The 21,485-nt window shown below is 31.6% G+C and overlaps 1 protein-coding gene across 1 annotated transcript in view; it reads left to right on the top strand.

Annotated features, from left to right (window-relative positions):
* Nucleotides 1-16,981, top strand: part of LOC143085123 (uncharacterized) — a 33,656-nt gene extending 16,675 nt beyond the window's left edge. The window contains exons 4-10 of the mRNA XM_076261305.1: nucleotides 1,522-1,824; nucleotides 3,079-3,145; nucleotides 7,213-7,274; nucleotides 7,597-7,668; nucleotides 10,056-10,097; nucleotides 11,584-11,679; nucleotides 13,123-16,981. Of these exons, the coding sequence (XP_076117420.1) occupies nucleotides 1,522-1,824; nucleotides 3,079-3,145; nucleotides 7,213-7,274; nucleotides 7,597-7,668; nucleotides 10,056-10,097; nucleotides 11,584-11,679; nucleotides 13,123-16,022 (3,542 nt within the window). The 3' untranslated portion in view covers nucleotides 16,023-16,981. The remainder of the gene's footprint in view (nucleotides 1-1,521; nucleotides 1,825-3,078; nucleotides 3,146-7,212; nucleotides 7,275-7,596; nucleotides 7,669-10,055; nucleotides 10,098-11,583; nucleotides 11,680-13,122) is intronic.
* Nucleotides 16,982-21,485: the final 4,504 nt, after the last annotated feature.

The raw sequence follows: 21,485 nt of genomic DNA, 5'->3' as shown, positions 1-21,485 counted from the left end.
AGATCTGAATTCAATAATGAGCATGAATTAGATGTCATTGCTTCCGGTGAACTGATACCTTGTAAACTATCAGCTCGATACAAACGGTCTAGTACACATAGGTTAATACTCATACCAAATTTACATAAACATGAGCTGGATTTCCATATGTTTCAATTTGATGCTTTTTTTCATTGTTTGAATTTGCAATTTGCAATTTTTGTCGAGCTTGCAACTTTTGTTGCAGAAAGCTCGACATAGGGATAGTGATCCGGCTGCGGCGGCGTTAGCTAACTTCTTAAAAACTTTATATTTTAGAAGGAAGAAGACCTGGATGCTTCATACTTTGTATATAGATGCCTCATGTTGCGAACTTTCCGTCAGTCACATGTCCAATGTCCTTGACCTCATTTTCATGGTTCAGTTTCTACTTGAAAAAAAAGTTAAGATGTTTTGTAATGTTAAATTCTCTCTTATTATAAGTAATTGGATAACTATATTTGGTATGTGCATACCTTGCAAGGTCCTCATGCCCGTCAGACAGTTTTCACTTGACCTCGACTTCAATTCATGGATCAGTGAACAAGGTTAAGTTTTGGTGGTCAAGTCCATATCTCAGATACTATAAGGATTAGGTCTAGCATATTCCGTGTATGAAAGGACTGTAAGGTGTACATGTCCAGCTGGCAGGTGTCATATGACCTTGACCTCATTTTCATGGTTCAGTGGTTATAGTTAAGTTTTTGTGTTTTGGTCTGTTTTTCTTATATTTTACGCATTAGGTCAACTATATTTGGTGTATGTAAATATTTTATGATCTATATGTCTGTTACGCAGGTTTTATTTGACCTTGACCTCATTTTCAAGGCTTATTGCTCAGTGTTAGGTTCTTGTGTTTTGTTCTGTTTTTGTATGAATTTATAAGCAATAAGTAAACTATAAAAGGCGAGACATTTCAGCGTGTGCACTCTTGTTTGAAACAAAATTAAAAAATGTAAACAATGGTGTCAGTCAGACCAAAGTCTTATGAACAGAAGGAGTACCTGTGTAATATTGATCAGAAAAATGTTTGTTTTATCTTAGGACTCAAAGCAAAAAAAAAACGATACTTGATTACCCTTCTTCCCTTTGTTTACAAATCCTTAAGTTATGCTATACTCGATCTCTCAATATAGCAAACACGCTTTTATGTTTTGTAAGCATAAGGTGTTATATATGGCCTTTATAACTGCAAAATTTTGCAAACCTTCCAACGAATATTAATTTAAGTGATGAACCAGTTTATATCGTCTGGAAACTTACAATGTAAAAGGTAATGTGTGATTTCACTATCATGTTATTTCTACATTGTCTATAAAATCAAGGAACTTTAATGTAAGGGTTCGCATCTAATAACAAACAATGTGATGTTCGAATCACGTCTTCTTTGCAGTGCTCGAATGACCTTAACCTCATATAAGGGGATAAACATATTATTAAAACAAGAAAATTAAACCATAAACAATGATATTAGTTATATAGTATTATATTTCTTTATGGTAGGACACAAACTAGTTTTTGTTGGCGATCTTGATCGAAGAGATTGCGAAGGTACCAGATATCAGCCATTTTCATTTTCTACGAATGGAATGTCAGCTTGTATCTTTGAAAAGACATATTGTAAAGAAGAAGGACAAGTTATCCATACTGAGGGAACAGCTGATTCTGATAGACAGTGTCGCTGTGACTACACAAGGAGTTATGCCTTTATTATAAAGCCAGAACAAAGTTGTTACTGTGTACCGTCAAAGGAAGACTGTTCGTGTTACAAAAAACCATGTCCTCATGGTTTTATCATGACGCCTGGTAAATATCATCGGTCATTTTGTGTCTTTTAAGAATGCTTTAATGCTAATAGAACCCTGATTGAGTAGTCTTGATAGTTATCAATTTTCCAGAATATATCATTATTTTTAGATAAAGAAAGAGCATTCAATTTGAACCATATATTCAATACATTTTACCAATGAACATTTCAATAATTTTTTTCAATGAAATATATTTCATGGTGATTGTTGTGGTAACAGTGTAATTTATATGCTTGCAACGATAACCTTTTAATCAACTATTAATTTATTACATTTATTTTGCAGAGTAAACGCATCTGGTATCAATGAGGGTCTGGAGGGAGGGTCTGTTATTCTGTAAATATTTATTTTTTCACCCCTTTTTTCTCTAATCTTCAAACAAATAACCCCTTTATTCTCTTATCTTCAAAAAATTAACCCCTTTATTCTCTAATCTTCAAAAAATTAGACCAGGCATTTATCTAATCTTCATTTTTTTTGCCCGTTATTCTCTTTAATTTTTCCGGACATTATTTTTTAATAATTTGTCCCATCTACACCCTCATCTATTTAAAATATCATTGAGTTATCCTCCTTTGTCAATAATTGTAGTTGAACCAACTCAAATTATTGACAAAGGAGATAGCTCCATTTTCTAGTATTCATTGTTTTCCAATGCTTAATAACATGCAATATTACTTCTCACTTCAAAATGAATGCAATTGTTGCCCTTAATAGTTCTGTGGCATTCTTATTTTGCCTTTAATATGAGCTGCGTGGGAACTGAATGAAATTCTGGAATTTTTATTTTGTTCATGGAATATATCGTTTTCCCTTTTTCTCATGCTCAAACTTGTATTTGTTATGCTCTTGCCAATAAATGTCGTATGAAACTTTTATGATAATTGTTCATCTTGTGAAAACGCATGTTGATTAGATTGAAAAAAGTAAAATATAAGTAATAAATGTACAATAAAGTAATATTAAGGTGCTCAAGTATAAATTAGGTGGTTCCACGTGTACTGTTCATGAATTTTGCTTCTTTATGAACATATAAGTTGCTTTAGTATTCGTTTTTAGTTTTTCAACTTTAGTTTGCCTCACCCAAATGTTATACAACTTACACACAATGCTGTTTATCACAAAATACAGATCAATTTCGAAATAATGTGGCGTCACTTTTAAAAGTATTGCATTGACTCATGCATATTGGCAAGCGATGGACTCTATGGCCCATATATCATTCTGCATTAATTTTATATATATCTTTCAGATTACGAATGTATAAACAAAACAGTGTGGACAGGAACGTTTACTTGTGCTTTGATACATTACAATGGGTGAGTCACGATCAACATTATGCATGCATTTTCGATATGGCACTGTTCAAAGTAAAATATGTCTGTTATACATATATATATATATTACGAGCTTAGTCTTTGGTTACTAGTACATTTTTTGTCGATTACAGGGCACTATATTGTTTGCACATCAATGTTTACTTAATTAGCATTATGTTAAAAAAGTTTGGGAGTCTCTTCCATCTTTGATTGTAAAAAAAGAAGAACACAAAAGGTATTAATTGTATATGTTTATCGTCTATTCAAATAATGATTCTTTCTTTCTGTATAAACTACCCAATATGTTTGTTTTTTACAACCTCTAGCATGTGTTATCAATTAAACAAAAAGAGCCCTGTAATCGACAAAAAATGTACTAGTAACCAAAGACTAAGCTCGTAATATATATATATGTATAACAGACATATTTTACTTTGAACAGTGCCATATCGAAAATGGTATGGATGAGAAAGAATTATTTATTTAACAAACAAGTCTAAACTTATATAGTATATTCATTATTCCGAAAGCAATATATGTGATAAGTTTCAAATACAGTACAAATAATGTTATATTAGATATTATCATGGTTGTAGTGAGCATCCTATTGTGCGATATATAATGGTAATATAGCAGGATATTTATTAGCTTTGATGCAAGCTTAGAGCATTATATTAACCGAAACAACTTAACAATCTACAAGCATGATATTAATTGATATTTTTAACAGTCATATGGAGAGGTGTCTCATTGTCAAACAAACCACATCTATGTCTTTTTACATGAAACATGATATACACATTCAACAATTACGAGTTCTATCTAAAAGTGTGAACAATTTCTGATATTATAATGTTAATTTAACTACGAACAAATAACAATTTTATACGTTTGGACTGAGCTACAGAGAAAAAAGCGTCACCATTACCGCATATATGGGAAATTAATTGCGTATATTGACCCATATTTATACCTTTAAGTTTGATAAATTTAAAATAATATTATCCAAACTCTTCATAATACAGTTGCACATATAACATATTTAAGAGTTTCGATTTATAGTTTGATCCTTTTGATACACTATTGTTTCAGATAAGGGTGAATGTTGGTACTTATTATAGTTTTTAAACCCGCTGCATTTGTTTGCATCTGTTTTAAGGGGGTTCGCGGGTCTAAATCATTTATATAGGATTTCTCTATATTTTTCTATAAATTAACTTAATCTTATAGTTAACAGAAAAATACAATAAAAAAGTAGGGTCACCGTTCATTTGCGCTCACAATCTGCCTTCGAAAGAAGCATACATTTGTGTAAAGGCGTTTTTTTCTGTTGAAGTAATAGGAGAAATAAAGGTAATATCGAAAGAAATAAAAGAAGTTTATTACAGAAATCGCTAAAATTTTTCAATAATTTAGTTTAAGTACAGCTTATATGGAAATTATATTAAAAAAGATAGGTCACCGATGAGTTGAAAAAGATATTTCAATTTTAGAGCCAAAAAATGGCATTTTTCCACCAAAGGGAGATAATTTGGAACTTTTTCAATGATGTATACATTTTGAAAGTCATCTGGGGCCAACACGAATTGATTGTTTTGAATGATTTTTGTACCATATGATAAAGTAACAACTACAAAAGGAAATAAATAAAATTTGTAATGAAAAACAAATGTTTTATTTTTTTCTGAAATTTTTATACCCTCGAGCCTCCTTAAAGGAATCTGATGTTCTGTACTTGTCGTTTGTTGATATTGTTCATACGTTTCTCGTTTTTTATATAGATGATACCATTGGTTTTCCGTTTTAAATGGTTTTGTAATATTCATATTTGGGGCCCTTCATAGCTTGCTGTTCGGTGTGAGACCAATGCTCTGTGTTGAAGACAGTACTTTGACCTTTAATGGTTTACTTTTACAATTTGTGACTTCGGTGGAGAGTTGTGTCATAAGCACTCATACCACATCTTCTTATATTTATTTATAGGCGTACTAAGATTTAGCTGCATATTTGGCTTTCTTAGACATGTATGTATTTGTAAAACTGACATTTAGGAGAATACTAAAAAATGATATTATTTCTTTAACAAATTTATCAGTAACACGCTCCAAAACATCTTCTTTTAGAACATCTTGTGTCATCCATACATAATGAATCTCTTATTTTGAATGTCTTACTCAATTTAGTAACTTTTTACATAGCTAGTCTCCTGTAATTCTGCTGAAGATGTGTTTTTTTTTTAAAATACAATCGTTAGTTTGTAATTCTGCTGAATATGTGTTTTTTTTAAAAATACAATCGTTAGTTCGTAATTCTGCTGAATATGTGTTTTTTTTTTTAAATGCAATCGTCAGTTATTAAAAATTTACACTATTATTGAATCATTTTACAACACCTCTTTACATACAATAGAACCCTACCTAGTTGCAAATGTCCATGTGATTTGATGTAAATCCTAAGTGGAAACTTTCAAACGTTTTGAAACCTTTCATATAATTTCACATTCTGCGAAATTCTTACATTTCACGACTCTTGGTCGTGGTTTAACTGCATCTTTTGTTTCACCTGTACGTCCTAAACGGTAAGCATGTTTATTTTATGTTGTTGTGTATGCATTTTCAATAAATATACTATATAGGTTCATCAGTTGTTCCTCTTTCACTTCGTTCATCGGTTTCTATTTGGTTTCCATGTCAGTACTGTATTTGTATTCTAACACCGGCAATTACATCGTTCATATTACTTTCATACGATATTGTTGTTTCAAATGTTTTCATCAGCTTGTGAAGTGTACTTTTTATTGCTCTGTGCTCGACATGTACGTTTGGAAACAACATTAACTTCGTTCTAGGACACAAATTATTTCTTTACAAGATACGACTTCTATATCAATAGTTTTAAATTTCGACTCAAAAGTGCATTCCGTTTTGCTGTCGAGTCAGGTTTTATAGAATTTGTTTCTAAAACGTAAGGTATATTGTTCAAAGATTCAAATCGAGAGAAGGCGGATCGGATGTTTAAAGCACATTGTACCAAATTGTATTTCATATATTACGCCAAATGTATTTTTATCTAAATGTGGACTTTCATTTGTACTCGCCAATGTCCAATTAAAGTAATTAAGTATTTTGATATTAGAGACGACAAATTACAACTACTGTACATAATTTATTCCTATATACATGTACATCGACAAAAACCCAGATATACCTCATTTAGGATGTTTTAACTGAAAATAAAGGATTCGGTACAAAAAATGAAAATTATAGAATATAACGTTTATAAAGAAAAACTGATCAGTCAAAATATCTCCTTAAAAAAGAGGAATGGGGAGAGAAATACATGTTATGCGACTATATATTGACCAAACATACACATGTAAATAGTTGTTATATTTTAAGCTAAATATCTCAAACAATCAGGAATCTTATATCGTCCCTTCAATCCTCTCCGTGTTATTTTTGGTAAGACGAAGGCGTCGACAATCGCAGGTAGAAAAAAATATATAAGCATTTTACTTTTGAGCTTTTGTGTTGGGCTAGTTTTAAATCCTTAAAATTATGAAGGTACCATCTTAATATGAACCCATATCGGTAATTGGTCACACTATGTTAATTGTGATGCATACTAGTATCGTTTTCACAAGAGAACACTTTCTTCAACGACAATTAGACTTGGATATCTGAACAATATTCCTTTTGCTATCACATTGTATAGAGTGTTTAATTATGGAATCTGGTTTTAAAACAATTCAATGTTATATATATATAATGATATTAACCTTATGACCCCAAATTCAACCAGTGTTCAAACAAACAAAACCACTTGATAGCTATGCTAAACCCTTTTTTTCTTTAAATTTCTTCCATATTTTCGGAATGAAATTATAAAGGACGCTTCACCTTTAATAAAAAAAACCCATCTACATTACGTGTTTATCGGGCAGTCATCATTACTAAATATGCCTGGCATGTTTTAAATAATTATTTCTTGGCAAGATTCAAGCCCTTAAATAACATCTGCCAATTTTGAAATTGTTAATATAAATGTTTGATCATCTATTTTAACAGTGACAAAGACAGTAAACCGACTACATCATTTATTCCAAATAGCAAAGAGACAGAAAATATAGGTATCTATGTCTAATATAATTGCTGCGTCAATTTATACTATTCAGTAGCATGTTCAGTAAGAACACAACACATTTAAAGTGTGAAAGCAAAACTAACTTTATTTAAAGGTAGTGTATTTTCATGTTGAATATAAATTATTGAATGTCAGAAATCTCTGAAAAAGCGGTACATTTACTGATACAAGTTAATACTCTAAACAATTCTGGAATCAAATTTAACATATTGATTTACTGAAATCAAAGGAAAAAATGACTGCAGACATAGTTACTAGGTAGACGTGTTACAGACCGTAAGCGAATTATAACCTTCACTTTTTTTCAGCACACAACTCGTCAAACGAATTTAAAACTGTCTTCACTGTGTTAGTTGTGGCTGTAATTTTGTCCGCATTAGGTAAATATATCGTATTGAATTGTATATTTATTCTGAGATAATACTTAACGACAGTGTATGTGCATAATCCATCGGAATCACAACTCCAACAAGTTTCTAATTTTTAAGAGAAGAATAGTAACTAACTGTTGTCTATGGTTTCAACATAATGTTCGAAAGTTATATTCGTCATAAACATATCGCACAAATTCTGACAATTGCTTTCAGTTATTTTTGTTTTGCTTGTTTTTGCATATATTTAGTTGATATAAGGATAGTCTTTCTCCCGCGAGATGTAAATACTGAATAACATTTTCTCAAAACTCACAATCAGCGCGGAACTGTCTGCATCCAAATCAGAATTCACATGGCAAATGTTTTTTTTTTGCATGTTTCAAAATAAGATAATTTTGATGTGAAATTCGACGCTTCAGTTGATCTAGACTTTGTAAAATAGTGTTTCATGTTCCAAATACTTCTTGTAACAATAGTCATTACACTAGTTTCTAACCCATCTCTCTAATTTAGTGTGGATCCGACACAATAACGGTCTTTAAATCATAGAGAACCTACAATGGGGTTTCTCAAGCTCGTCGGAGGATGCCTTATTCATTCAGCAGTGTTTGCCCTTAATGATACTTTAACCGAGTTTTGAATATTTAGCCGGAAATGTAGCAGATTAATTAAAACTCATCACAAATACAATGACCATCATGACAAAATCTACAAGTGTCTTATAATAGAAGTTTTTTTGTGCTGGGCTCCTGTAATCTTTTATTATCCGTGCTGCCCATTTGATGAAAACTGTAACATATATAATAGAAAAAACGCACACAAAACGACTCAAAGGAATAAGTCTTGGTGACAAATATTGGCATTTCGCTCATATGAGTAAGTGCACTTAAATGAAAATGTTCCTGTTTTGCATTTTTGTTAAAATCTGTAATAGATAGAAATAACCAAACACGAAAATATGGTTAGCTAGTATACAAGGACAGCAAGTTAACATTTTTGTTCATGTTTTATATTCTAATCTTTAATATTGAAGACTTGTAATCGTTGAACATGTACCAATATCACGGTGAGAAACACAGGCTTTTTTCAAAAAGCCTTTCTCTTATTCCGTTCGATAATTGATTAAAACCAGTACAAGTACGATACAGTGTTTCATTTTTGGTTCATCCAGGGAGCAAAATTAGCCCTCAAAAGTTTTACTTATTACTAAGTTAATATGGGGTAAAAGAGGGACGAAAGATACCAAAGGGACAGTCAAACTCATAAATCTAAATCAAACTGACAACGCCATGGCTAAAAATGAAAAAGACAAACATTAGTACACATGACACAACATAGAAAACCAAAGAATAAACATCACGAACCCCGCAAAAAACTAGGGGTGATCTCAGGTGCTCTGGAAGGGAAAGCAGATCCTGCTCCACATGTTGCACCCGTCGTGTTGCTTATGTGATATCAAATCCGGTAAAGGGTATAATTCGGTAGGTCACATTTATGAAAGGGAAGGGGATTGAAGTTATGGTGTTAGGAACATATCCGATATCATTTGAAAAACGGTTATTTCATAACGGTCAACCAACTCGTGATGACGTCCGTAAAATGTACGAAGGGGTGATTTCAACTTCACCATTTGAAACTCTTGACATCAGCTTAACTTCATGAAGTGAATGAACAATTCTAAATAAATTGCGATCGAAAGGTTTTGATATAATTTTTAAACTTTTTCAATTTTCATGTCTTAAAATTATCTGAAAACATTTTGCCGACTGTGTTAACGATTATTCAAGTTAAAGCTGGTTCTTTTTGTCAAAACCCTAGCATGTTCGTCTTATTAACGATATCCAACATACAAATTTTGTAATAAAATATATATGGTTTCCCGTGCTCATATTTGTAATTATATCAAGCAGATAAAACATGGACTTCAAGTAAACTTCTTTTAATTGTCAGTGGTGAACTACAACCTGTGTATGAATTGGAAATTTTTTTACAGGGGTTTTAATATCACTCTTGGAAATTCCATTCGCAAACCCATCTGGATGAAAGGTTCATGAAAATTGCGTCCATTTAGTTTTCGTTTTGAGACATCAAAAACTAACTGCAAAACAATGAAAGCTAGGTCTTCAACTGTGTTTAATGTCATTTGAACTGTTTGTATTATTTCTTGAATAGTCTGGATTTACTCTCAACTACCCAACTCGTATACTATCAGATACAAAAAACAGTACATACTATACATAAATCAATAATGTGAATTTTGAAAGGATGGCAAAATTCGTCTTTAAACTTGGCAGTGATTTTGCAGACGTCGTCTTATAAGATACATCTGGAAAACACTGAACTTTGATTACATAATTTGCAAGTACTAGCTTTTTGATATGTCTTATTTGCAGTTTGTATGATGATTGTGCTCTTCCCGGACAGATCTCTGAGTGGTAAGTTAGTTTACAAGAAAAATATATGCTTTACTACAATTCTAAAATTATAGAAATCTGAACAATTGTTTTTAATTGTGGAGAAACAAATCTCTTCACTCAATGTGTTTGAAGTTTTTGTAGTTTGATAAAACATATCCGGTGCCGCATGCTTATGGAGAATTATCTTTTTACATCATTATTTCATCATTCAATTTTCTATCAAATTAAGGAAATATTGGTTATTGATTTGGAGATGTACTGCCGGCGGGTGGGCGTTCGGCTGCCAAGCAGTGTCCGTTCATCTTCAACATGAAAACGCTTGACGTTTTTTTTTAAATTTAGAGATATTGTTTCCTGTGACTATCTAGTGGACACATTCAATTTGCATGACTTCAGCTTTAGAAATCAAAAGATATTTTAATGTCTTATTAACTCATTGAGTTATTGCACTTTGAACATAAATTAATAGGTTTATCTGGTCAAGATTTGTCAACAATTTCTTCATAACTATTTTGTTAAGTCATGTGTGTTTTTGACGTAGAAGTTACAGTTGTTATGTTGTTGTTGTTTTGTCTGTTTCTTGTGTGTTTTTATTATTGTGGGTCCAGAGTTCCAAGCATCTTTTCAATATATGTTGTTATTAGACTATATATTTCGTTACTTAATATTGTGTAGATAAGTATTTGTTAGTGACAAATGAAAAAAAAGATATTTTGAACTATTAATTATATTTGATTATAATTTGAAAACATCATATTTCATTTTAGAGAACTATTTTGCTAGTAGTTAAAGCATATCTAATATAAGATGGACATAGCTGGTTCATGTAAATAAGTTTGAGTTATTTCCCTTTGAACAGAAAATAATATAAGTATACATTTCATCAACAATTGAATTTTAGGTAACATTTTCCAGTATTTTGACTACATAGTGTCACAAACCTACGTTGTATCAAATATTTAATCACAATAACAATTCAGAACTGTTTTAAGCTTAAATACTGTGCTAACTCATGTTTAACTGTTCAGGGTTCGACATCTGCATGCGGTGTGCTTCACTCTGACAGCCTTTTGTAGTAATTTAGAATAATTGGGAAAAAAAAGATTTTTTTAATTTGATAGTTTCTGCATTCGGTTAACTTTATTTCGAATAGGCAATGTTACTTTTGTAGAAAATTAAATAGTGTCTTTATTCTTTTTCGTGTACTAGATCATGACTTTTCAATGCAGATGGTCATAAATAGTCTCTCTAGATAATAGCTTTTATTTTGTTTAGAAATCAATGTCAATTTTAGTGAACAGAAGTTCTCTGTTTTCATATCAAAGCAAAATGATAAATGTTTGTGCAAGGACTTAGGTTTTAATGGAAATGAATTACACAGACAAAACCACTGACGTTTATTTTGATGATTTAAAAAGTACTTTGTAGTGGTTATATACAGTATCACACACTTTATAAATACTATGTATTCTCGTGAAGTTTCACAATACCTTTCCAATTTTAGGCAGCATAAATGGACATATACAATTTGAAATTATTATGCGAGAAAACTTAGAATTAAAGAATAGGCTAGATAATCCAATTCCAGAAAACATCAAAGGTAAATCAAACTATACACAATAGATTTTGCTAATCTCAAATTGTTGGTCGGAATAGATATACTACAATCACTTTGCAGCTGTTGTCGTCTGTAATGCAGTTGCACGAGATGAAACAATTCTATTTTCCCACAAAACCTTCTCTACAAAAATTTGCTACTTTGTGAATATTTAATAACTGGTAAATTGAACTCCATAGTATTTACAATGAATCAGTACCAAAAAATAGTTATGCGCAGTCGGTAACTTAATATGCAACCTAGAAAGCCCTTTGTGGTGCTGTTTCCCAAGGTAAAAACATCCTCAGTTTCACACCAAACATTTCCTTGAAATTCAGTACCTTGTGAAAATTTAATTACTCCATAGTATTTTACAAGGAAACAGTACATTACAAAGAGTCATTAGTATGCTGCGTCAGTTACCATAAATACCAACATTAAAAGCCCTCTGTAATGAGGTATCTCTATATGAAACATCGCTATTTTTACACAAAACCTTCTCTAAAAATTAGGTATTTTGTGAAAATTTAACCCCTGAGTATTTACACTGAATCAAACAAATAGTTATACTCGGCCATTTGATAAAAATAACAACATGTCCAAAATTGCTGCATGTTTATGTAGCTTCTTGTGCACATTTTATTTGAGTTCTTAACTTTGAGGCGCATTTTTGATATTGACCCATATTGAAAACCATAGTTTTGATTTTACCAAATATTGTTGTGATCTAGGACTTTCAGTTTTTTTTTGTCCATGTCAATTAGTAAATCAGGTAATTTAAGCATTTAAAGACAATGACTCACATAACGCTAAACGTTATCAATTTTGAATACAATTTGTAAGCATAACATGTGTCTGCTAGTTTTTCTTCATAGGTTGGCATTTAGATTAGGAATCTTATGAGGACTTTCAATGTTGAGACCTATTAAAACATTAAGAAAAGTTGTCTACTGAATTAAAGTACATTTTAGTTGAAAAGCAATTTGATGTGATTAAAATTTTTTGAAAACCATTTAAAAACAAAGTCTGGTACCCACTTGAACTGTGGTGAGCATCATTCTTATGTAAAAATCACAATGAAGTGTCAAATTTTGAAAAACTGTTCTTTTCAAAACAGATGTGCACTACAAATTGGTAACACTAGTTATCAAAGGTACCAGGAATATAGTGACACTCATAACAACAAATCATATTTTTTTTAAATGTATGGATCATGAAAGTTTTAACTAAGATAATGTCAGATTTCTTTAAATCAGATTTAAAAATTAAAAAAAAAGATGAAAGAGATAAATTGAAAACTTTCGATTGTTAGTCATCAAACTACGAGATCAAGTTACATGCAAATTTCACCAACATCTGTGACATAGCTAAAAACGTTTTGTGTCAAGATAATTCTGAAAAAAACACTGGTATAATTGTTTTAATGAATTTCATAATTATTTTTAGAACTACAGAAATATGAAAAGAAGCAGTGGAAAGAACGTCTGGATCGATTTGTTGAAACCGAGGCATCCAGAATAGTATTGGAAAGCATGAAGACAGATCAGTGTATACTTGTTACAGGACCACATGGCTGTGGAAAGTCGTCTCTGGCATTTCACGTAGCATTATATATGGAGGAAACCGAAAACTTTGAACTATTGATTGTTACAAATCCAGATGACATAGTCAAATATGCATCTAAAGATAAGAAACAGATATTTATAGTTGATGATATATTTGGAAAGTATAATGTACACGAGTATGATACTATGTGGTGGAATAAGCAAGGTAATTTGGTTCCTACGCTTAAGGATAGAAATAAGGATTTTAAAATACTAGCAACTTGTAGGTCTTTTATTTATAATTCAGTTGACATTGTAACAGTGAAGTCAGCTTTTGTTCATTTCAGCCTTCTCGAAGAAGACTTGAAGCTAACCGAAAGCAATCGACGGACAATTGGAAAATCATATTTAAGTGCAGATATAATAGACAAACTGGGCAATGAAATTGTGATGAAATTTAGCTTCTTTCCTACACTGTGTACAGATTATTCATTCGATATAAAAGAAAATGTTGTAGACTATTTTTCAACACCATATAGTTATGTTGCCGCAGAGATTGAAAAATACAATAAAACCAAAGATTTGCATTACTTTTCACTTGCACTATTAGTGATTTTGAACAATAATGTAAAAAAAGAAAACCTTATCGATGATTACAATAATCGGAATCAGAATAGAAATTTTAATGAACTGATCCATTGTTTGGCAAATGAAATTGGTTTTACCCAAACGCCATCAAAACAATCAATACACTTTTGTCTAAATGCATTAGTTGGATCTTATTGCATTGAAACGGAATATGGATATTCCTTTATGAACGAAACGTTATTGAATATAATTGCGCATGTCATGAGTGAACATATTCTACGAAGTTTACTGAAATATGGTAAAACCCCGTTTTTAAAGGATAGAGTTCAGTTTCTGTCTTTGAATGGACATCATCCAAAACTGACAATTATGATTCCAGTTGTATTAGAAAGAGCATACTTTGATCGAATGTTAATTGATATCAAACAAGGGTTGTTCTGGGATGTAATAACGGATATGCAGAATGCCTTTCCTCAATTTAGAAAAGCCTTTACTTCGTATATGAAAACCATGTTAAAGTGGAATGACTTAAAGAACTCTGTTGACGGTTCAACAGTTGTGCATGCCGTATCCGTAGAAGGTTATGACGACTATGTTTTATTCTTCTCAGATTTAGACAAATCGTTGGTAAACAAAGACAATATGTCTGGTCAGATTCCGTTGCATTTAGCTTGTCTCAAGGGACATAGTCGTACAACACAGTTATTACTAGAGAAAAAATCATTTATTGACAAAACAGATAAAAATGAAAATACACCTTTAGATTTGGCATGCGCTGGTGGTCATACAGATACAGTAGATATACTTTTGTCAAGAAACGCTACAATAAAACAAAGACAACAAGATCTGAAGACGGCACTGCATATAGTTTGTAGAAATGGAAATAGAATGATAACTGAAATGTTGTTGAATAGAAATGCAAAGGTTAATATAAAGGATAAAGCTGGGCATACTCCCTTATACTTAGCATCACTAAAAGGAAGTACTGAAATTGTTGAACTGTTAATTCAACATGGTGCTGATGTCAACCTTGCTGACAATAAGGGTCGAACTCCGATATTTGTAGCTTGCGAGAGGAAACAGACAGAGATTGCTAAGTTACTTTTAAAATATAATGCTAGCACATTAATAGATAATGAAGATGGAACTCGTCCAATACATTGTTGCTGTGAAGTAGGAAGTAGTGAAATAACCGATCTGTTACTTTCTCATGGTGTTGACATAAATCAACGTGATTCACATAAATCTACTCCACTCCATTGGGCTTGTAAAAAAGGTCATGTGCTAATTGTTAAAAAGTTATTAAATAACAATGCAGACGTTTTTCTCCATAACGAGAATAAGAATACGCCGCTTCATGTTGCGTGTAATGAGGATAATGTCAATATCATCAAAATTTTGTTAGACTACAAGGCAAATGTCAACTGCACAAACATATACGAAAAGACTCCACTTCATCTGGCATGTACAAAAGGTCTACAGAAAGCAGTTTCCCTCCTTCTGTTAAACGGAGCAAATACTTGTGCTAAAGACAAAGAATCAACCACTCCTCTACATCTAGCTTGCTTCAGTGGAAATGAACAGATTGTTGAAGAACTATTTCAGCATGATGTTTCAGTTGATGAAACAGAAAAATATGGTAGGACACCTCTTCATATTTGTTGTGAACGCGGACATTTAAACTTGATACCAATACTGTTACAACATGGAGCAGATATGAATAAAATGGAGAAAGAGAATTTAACTCCTCTGTACATTGCTTGTCGCGACGGAAAGGTAGATATCATTAAACTACTTTTAAAGCACGGTACACATGTAAATGAACCGGATAAAGATGGATGGACGCCACTGTATTTAGCATGCAAAGAGAGTTACATAGAAATAGCTAAAATTTTAATACAAGAAGGAGCAAACGTAAATCAAGCTGCAAATGATGGTTTCACACCTCTTCATTTGACTGCTCAGGCTGGAAATATGGAACTTACGAAATCTTTGCTTGAAAGTAAGGCTTCTGTAAATATGGTAGAAAAATTAGGACAGACCCCTCTTTTTAAGTCTTTATCAGCAGTTCATAAAGAAGTTACTGAATTACTGCTTCAAAATGGTGCATCTGTAAATGTGAGTGACAAGTTCAACATGACGCCTATTAGATTTGCTCTTCAGAAAAAGGACAATGATATTATAAACTTGTTACAGCAATACAATGTCGTGTAATATGATAAAAAAATGTAATTTTTTTCTATAATAGGCAAACAGAAAGTTTAAATCGTAAAATTTCCCTTTAATTTGATACCATTTCATGTATGTGATGTAACAACATATATATACAGTCGTCCCCTAGTATGAATCAAATGTATGTGTATATAGAATAAGGAAAGAATCCTTTACTAACATTTTTTTCTAAGCTAATTTAGTTCGGCTGTGTTATGAATTGCCTATGCCTTCTATTTTTTCTATTTGTATTTTGGCAAGTAGAAACGGAAGTTAAGACATTAATTGATTACAATGTATTACATTTGGATGTAACTATCTTGCATATTTCGTATAGTAAACATCGTATATGTATGTTCCATGACCGGAAACCGTTGTCTTATAGGTTACATTGTGACAAATCAATTGCAACAATAATGCTGTATAAGTATAAAATTAGCCACTAATCAGCACTGCATTTGCTCAAAAAAATAATTCCTTGTGTCATGTGTGTAGTCAACACTTCTTTTCACACCTGAGCAATCACATTTTCTAGAAAGTATCGTTGTTTATCATTTTATGATGTGTATTACATTTTGTTTGCAGTCTTTCCAAATAAAAAATCACAGTAATTTGTTAGCAACATGTTTATATATATAAATGTTTCCTTTTATTTCTTCTGGAACATTGTATTTTAAATACATGCTATATATTTTTTACTGGTATTTCAGGGATTTCATTACCACACATTACTTAAAACCGTACCCAATTTTCAATACATAAACCACTTTGATTTGTAAGTTTGGCTGTACCTGTAGAAACTTATTTCAAACGAGAGATTAAAGCGGATGCTTTATTATTTGAAAATGTTGTTTACCGAGCATGGAAAGACTAATCGGTCATTGAAATGACTTATTCTAAAAAGGTTACCAATTTAAAAATCTAATTATATCTTTGAATATTTTTTTTTTAAATAAAAATTTGTACAATCTGTCGATTCCTGTATTTTGGTGCTGTACAAGGCATGTTATCTCAAACTCTGTATGACATATTTTCACCAAATTCATTAGATATTGGATGTGTACTGTATCTATTGCTTTTGAACTTTTTTGTTGTAATTGCTCAATACTCTCAATCTTAGGGTCTTTTGTTGTTGGGATAATTAAATAACCTGCCATTCTGAGTCTATGGTTTTATTATTTGTTTTTATACGACCGCAAAAATTGAAATATTTTGGGTCGTATATTGGTATCACGTTGGCGTCGTCGTCTGCGTCGTCTGAATACTTTTAGTTTTCGCACTCTAACTTTAGTTTAAGTCAATATAAATTTATGAAATTTGAACACGAAGTTTATGACCACAAAAAGGAAGGTTGGAATTGATTTTAAGAGTTTTGGTCCGAACAGTTTAGGAAAAAGGGGCTAAAAAGGGCCCAAATAAGCATTTTCATGGTTTTCGCACTATAACTTTAGTTTAAGTCAATAGAAAACTATGAAATTTTAACCTAAGGTCTATGACAACAAAAGCAAGGTTGGGATTGATTTTGGGAGTTGAGGTCCCAATAGTTTAGAAATTAGGGGCCAAAAATTGCCCAAATAAGCATTTTAGTTGGTTTTCGCAACATAACATTAGTATAAGTAAAATGAAATCTGTGAAATTGAAACACAAGGATTATGTCCATATAAGGAAGGTTGGGATTGATTCCGGGAGTTTTAGTCCCAACGAATTAGGGGCCAAAAGGGTCCAAAATCAATTAATTTTTGGTCCCGTTTTCAAATTTGTCTACATTTAGGTCCAAAGGGTCCAAAATTAAACTAAGTTTGATTTTAACAAAAATTTAAATCTTTGTGTTCTTTGATATGCTGAATCTAAACATGTGCTTAGTTTTTTCATCATGGGTCCAGTTTTCAAGTTGGTCCAAATCGGGGTCCAAAATTAAACTTTGTTTGATTTTAACAAAAAATCAATATATGGGGTTCTTCAATATGCTGAATCTAACCATGTATTTAGATTTTTAATATTTATGACCGGTTATCAAATTTGGTTAACATTGAGGTCTAAAGGGTCTAAAATTGAACTTTATTTGATTTCATCAAAAAATGAATTCTTGGGGTTCTTTGATATGATACATCTAACCATGTATACTGAGCCAAAAAAGTTTAGCAACACTTTTTTTTTATAAATTTTTTTTTGTTGTTTTTGGAAAAAAATATTTAAACATCATTGATATTATCCTTAGTTTTACCTGTAATTTAAAACAGTCGAACTTTTTTCCTGCTGATTGATTTCGCGCCATTTCAGCTTTGCACGTGTAAATGATGTTTTACCTTCTGTACCTGTACTTAAAAAACGATATTAAAAATTTCTTTTTCACTAACGTTCAGAAACACACCATTGGTAAGAAAAACACAAACACCTTTGAAAAAATTGCATGGGGCGTCAACCAGGCCTCCCCGAAAATGACAGTCAGGAAGGTCTTGAAATTGTTGATGCCGGAATGAGGGTTGCTGACACATGGCTCGATTTAATGTGCAAAAGACAACAGTTTAGAGACTAACAAACAGATATTGACAAATTACAACTGCACAGGATAGGTCGATATCTCGTAGACAAAAACACTATCGTCAAGGGAGGAGCGCATCCTTCGCTTTAATCAACACGTGACAAGTTTTTTTTCCGGCTAAAAAAGTAGTGCATTGACTAAGTGAAGCTGCTGATGTGCCTGCCAATCCTTCATTGGGGCACTTAGGGCATGGCTGGGAAATTGATTTTGAAAAACACTATACTCATTTACGCATTTTGAGCCTCCCGCGCTGCATACAAAGAAAATCCTAATGAATGTGAGTGATTCACATTCATGTTGCTTCTGACATATCATAATTCCATTTTTTATTATTAAAATTATATGTTGTTATGATTTTGTAATAAAATAAAATTTCACATTTTTGTTGCTAAACTTTTTTGGCTCAGTATATTTAGATTTTGGAAATTGGAATACCACAAAGGGATGGTAAGAATCGTCTTTGGAATTAATGGCTCAAACCGTTTAGGAATAAGGTGCAAAAAGGGGGAAAAGAGTTTCCTGGTTAAGGCGGCTCGCGGGTCTAAATGATTTTTTTAAATTTAATATAGGATTTCTCTATATTTTTCTATAAATGAACTTTATCTTATACTTAATAGAAAAATGAAATAAAAAAATGGGGTCACCGTTCATTTACGCTCACAATCTGCTTTCGAAAGAAGCATACATTTTTGTTAATGTCCTTTTTTTCTGTTGAACTAATAGGAGAAATAGCGGTAATATCGAAATAAAAAAAGAACTAAATTACAGAAATCGCTAAAATTTTATAATTATTTAGTTTATGTACAGCTTATTCGAAAACAACAATAAAAAATATAGGTCACCGATGAATTAAAAAAGATATTTCAATTTTAATGCCAAAAAATGGAATTTTTGCACCAAAGGGAGATAATTTGGAGCTTTTTAAGTGATATCTACATTTTAAAAGTCCGCTGGGGCCAACACGAATTGATTTTTTGGAATGATTTTTGTACCACATGATAAAGTAACAACTACTTAAGGTAATAAATAAAATTTGTAATGAAAATTTAATGTTTATTTTTTTTCTGAAAATCTTATACCCGCGAGCCTCCTTAATGGACAGTTACTTAAGTACAAAGCATAATTTAAAAGCAGTGTAAGGTTGGTAGTTGAAACTCATTTTAATATCTCACCTAAACTGCTCTTAAATTATGTATATTGGAAATTTGCCAAAAACTTTATTATTAATAAATTCCATTGGAAATTTGCAAAAAACTTTAGGTTAATGAACTTCATTCGAAATTTGCCAATATAAATGTTGCATTGAAGTTATCTTTCTTTGTCAAGAAAAGTAGTTAAACTAATTTAAATTATGACTGTATGACATTTTATATTTAATGATGTTTTTAAATGAGTAGTTATTGTTGAAAACTCCATAAGAAATGTGAATTGAGATCATTTTTGGAAAAAGGGAAAGGGGAAGGTCAAAAACATTGGTGGGGTTCAATTTTTCTTATTTCAGATTTCAGAAACGAAAATGAAAATTTCTTCAAATATCGAAGGATTAATATTCAGCAGCATACTGAATTGCTCAAAAGCAAAAAAAAACATTTTAAGTTCATTAGACCACATTCATTCTGTGTCAGAAACCTATGCTGTGTCAACTGTTTAATCACAATCCAAATTCAGAGCTGTATCCAGTTTGAATGTTGTGTCCATACTAGCCCCAACCGTTCAGGGTTTGACCTCTGCGGTCGTATAAAGCTGCGCCTTGCGGAACATCTGGTTCAAATTTGTATTGATCGGATGAGTTAAGCCTTTTTCAACTGATTTTTATAGTTTGTGCATATGCTGCGCTGTGCTGTTACACCAATGTCCCGGATTAAGGGTTCGGTTTGGTGTCGGCAATCAGGTTAAACCCCGCCACATTATATATGTTTCTTTCCAAAGTCAGGAGTCTGTAATTCAGTGATTGCCGTTTATTTCTATTCAACATATTTTTAGTTGTTCGTTTACTGTTGTTTACATATATCAGGCGTAACCTTATCTCGTTTGAACTTTTTAACAGTTTTCATTTTTGAGTCTTTTATATATGACATAGCGATATGAGTTTAGCTCATTGTTAAAAACTATACGGTGACCTACAGTTGTTAGCCTCTGAGTAGTTTTGTCTCTGGTTGTAAAATTTATCATTGCAATCATATCACATATTCTTATTTTTATGTTCAGGTAGTCTATGCATAATATAAACTGAAAGATAAAGCAGAACTAATTAAAGTATATATGCTTTCTTTTTTCTACCGTTTAGAGTGTGATATAGTGGACGTTATGTCGATAACAAATATCTTTTTATTTCATGCTATAATAAAATCATTCGATTACATACAATTGCTACTGTGTCGCTTCTGGATCAAAATGGTTTTACTTAGGCTGCCATTCCTAAATACTAATTAAGTATTAATAAAATTGAGAATGGAAATGGGGAATGTGTCAAAGAGACAACTGTTTATAAACGCGTTTTTAAACTAAATGCTAGTCCACAAAATATTTCTAAAAGGCAACTACCTTAAATCAAAACCAGTCAGTTGATATTATTTATGTTTTAATCACTCAATATGCCTTGAACTTGAACTCATTGATAATAACTACATACGATATCTACGCGACAAAACACAATTTTATAAAACGGCAATAATACATTTACACACATAACACTACAGTGGTTTCAGCAAAAAAGACCTAGAAGATTGTTCGCATATTTTAGTTACTTAAATGATAATTTTAAATTTAAAAATTTCGTTTCACTGGTTCATCAGTTTGATTTTGAACTCAAATATGAACGCAAGACCGATAGTGTGTATCCTGATAGTATAAAGTAAAAAAAATAATAATACCGAACTATGACAAAAATTCAAAACGGAAAGTTCCTAATCAAATGATCAAAC

Source organism: Mytilus galloprovincialis, chromosome 8 (genome assembly GCF_965363235.1).
Source record: "Mytilus galloprovincialis chromosome 8, xbMytGall1.hap1.1, whole genome shotgun sequence".
In the NCBI taxonomy this organism is placed as follows: domain Eukaryota; kingdom Metazoa; phylum Mollusca; class Bivalvia; order Mytilida; family Mytilidae; genus Mytilus; species Mytilus galloprovincialis.
This window is presented reverse-complemented; position numbering and strand designations above follow the sequence as displayed.